This window comes from Hipposideros armiger, unplaced genomic scaffold (genome assembly GCF_001890085.2).
Source record: "Hipposideros armiger isolate ML-2016 unplaced genomic scaffold, ASM189008v1 scaffold_1174, whole genome shotgun sequence".
NCBI classification, from domain to species: Eukaryota; Metazoa; Chordata; class Mammalia; order Chiroptera; family Hipposideridae; genus Hipposideros; species Hipposideros armiger.
Window position 1 is genome coordinate 292,528 of NW_017732524.1, and position 1,749 is coordinate 294,276.

Here is a 1,749-nt window from a genome sequence, read left to right on the forward strand (position 1 = left end):
ATAGAATAGGCAACATGTAAATTTTATTTTCATCTAATTTTTTTTGCCAAAGCTGAAGTTTCATTTGGAATGATCAGATCTTTTCAGACAAATCGAGGCATGTTGCATTTGGTCCTTGCAGTGATAAATTTAACTCATTCAAGATGGCAAAGATGTCAACCAAGTAAGCTATTTTCTGCAGTTCACTTTTATCGCCGAAAAGTGCTTCGAACTGTGGTCTTGCTTTCTGATTAAAAAACATTTTGAGTTCATCACAAAGCTCAAAAACACATTTTAAAACTTTTCCTCTCAACAACCATCTCACTTCAGTGTGAAATAGCAGAGCATTGTTTGGCGCATCCAACTCATTGCACAGTTGCGAAACCAGTCGACTGTTTAAAGTGCTCACCTTTACAAAATTGACACAACTTATGACGCTTCTCATTACTTCTTGTAACTCTTGTGGCAGCGTCTTCGTTGCTAATATTTGCCTATGAATCATACAGTGAGTTCCGATGACTTTTGGTGACTCATTCAGTACCAAACGTTGAAATCCAGATCGACATCCTAGCATAGCTGGAGCACCATCTGTGCAAACACCACAAACCTTTTCCCAAGAGATCTTATGCTCTTTCAGAAATGAACCAACTGTGTCAAATACATCATGTGCAGTAGTTGTCGTTTCAAGAGGTTTGCAAAAAAGAAACTCATCTTTGAAGTCTCCATCATTAATATACCTCACATAAACCAGTAACTGTGAACAGTTTGCAACGTCTGTAGATTCATCAAGCTGGATACTAAATATTGGAAGTGGAGCAGATTTAATTTCCCAGATTACCTGATCAGGAATATCAGCAGACATGTCATCTTTTCTTCTGCGGACAGTGTCGTTAGATAAGGAAATTACACTCAATTTCATAACAAATTCGTCTCCGATCATAACTCCAACAATGTCTTTGGCCATTGGCAACAGCAAATCTTCAGCAATGGTGTGAAATTTCATTGCTCTGGCGATTCTGAGTGCCACCAAATATGAAGCCTCAACGGTTGCTACGTTTTGTTTGTGGTATTTGCCACCAGTGTCAAGTCTGGCTTTCTTGAGTCCATCAGCTTTGCTTCTAAAATAGTTGGTATCCTTGCTGGCAAAGCTCGGATGTTTGCTATCAAAATGGCATTTTAGTTTGTTCGGCTTCTTAGATTCGGCTGATAGAACTTCACAACAAATAACACATTGCGGTTTCTCAATTCCTGCTGTAATTATCGAGGTAAAACCATACTGTAAAAAATCCTCACTATATTTTCTTTTCTTAACATTCTTCTCTACACGATCCATTGTCATGGGATGGTTTGCTAATAAAAATAATATATAACAATAGCTTTAATAATACACAAGTGATACATGGCATAGTTCAGTCAATACAGTTCATTAAAGTTTCCTATGATTTACCATTCTCTGTGCTGTTTTTTTACATACAAGGGGGCAGTATTCACATCAACCACAGCTGAATATAAAAAGACCGATTAGCATCCAGATTTAGTTCCCATGGTACAGATATTTTTTTTGCAGTAGTTGATGATTTTACAGTACGTGATTTTACATTTACCCAGTAATTATAATTCATGAAGTGTCGTTTTACCTCCAATACTGCTGTTTTCAACACAGCAGCTGCTTTCTACACAGTAGCTGCTCTCTACACATGTGTGGCTGGTCTGCGTAAGTACATTATGGCGCCAACCCTGTCACATACACCTGTATTTGTACGGGGTGTA

The 1,749-nt window shown here is 37.9% G+C and overlaps 1 protein-coding gene across 1 annotated transcript in view; it reads right to left on the minus strand.

Annotated features, from left to right (window-relative positions):
• LOC109376705 (zinc finger BED domain-containing protein 5-like) overlaps window positions 1-1,749 on the minus strand; it is a 33,755-nt gene that overhangs the window by 1,244 nt on the left and 30,762 nt on the right. The window contains 1 exon segment of the mRNA XM_019632789.1: window positions 3-1,329. Within this exon segment, the coding sequence (XP_019488334.1) occupies window positions 3-1,329 (1,327 nt within the window).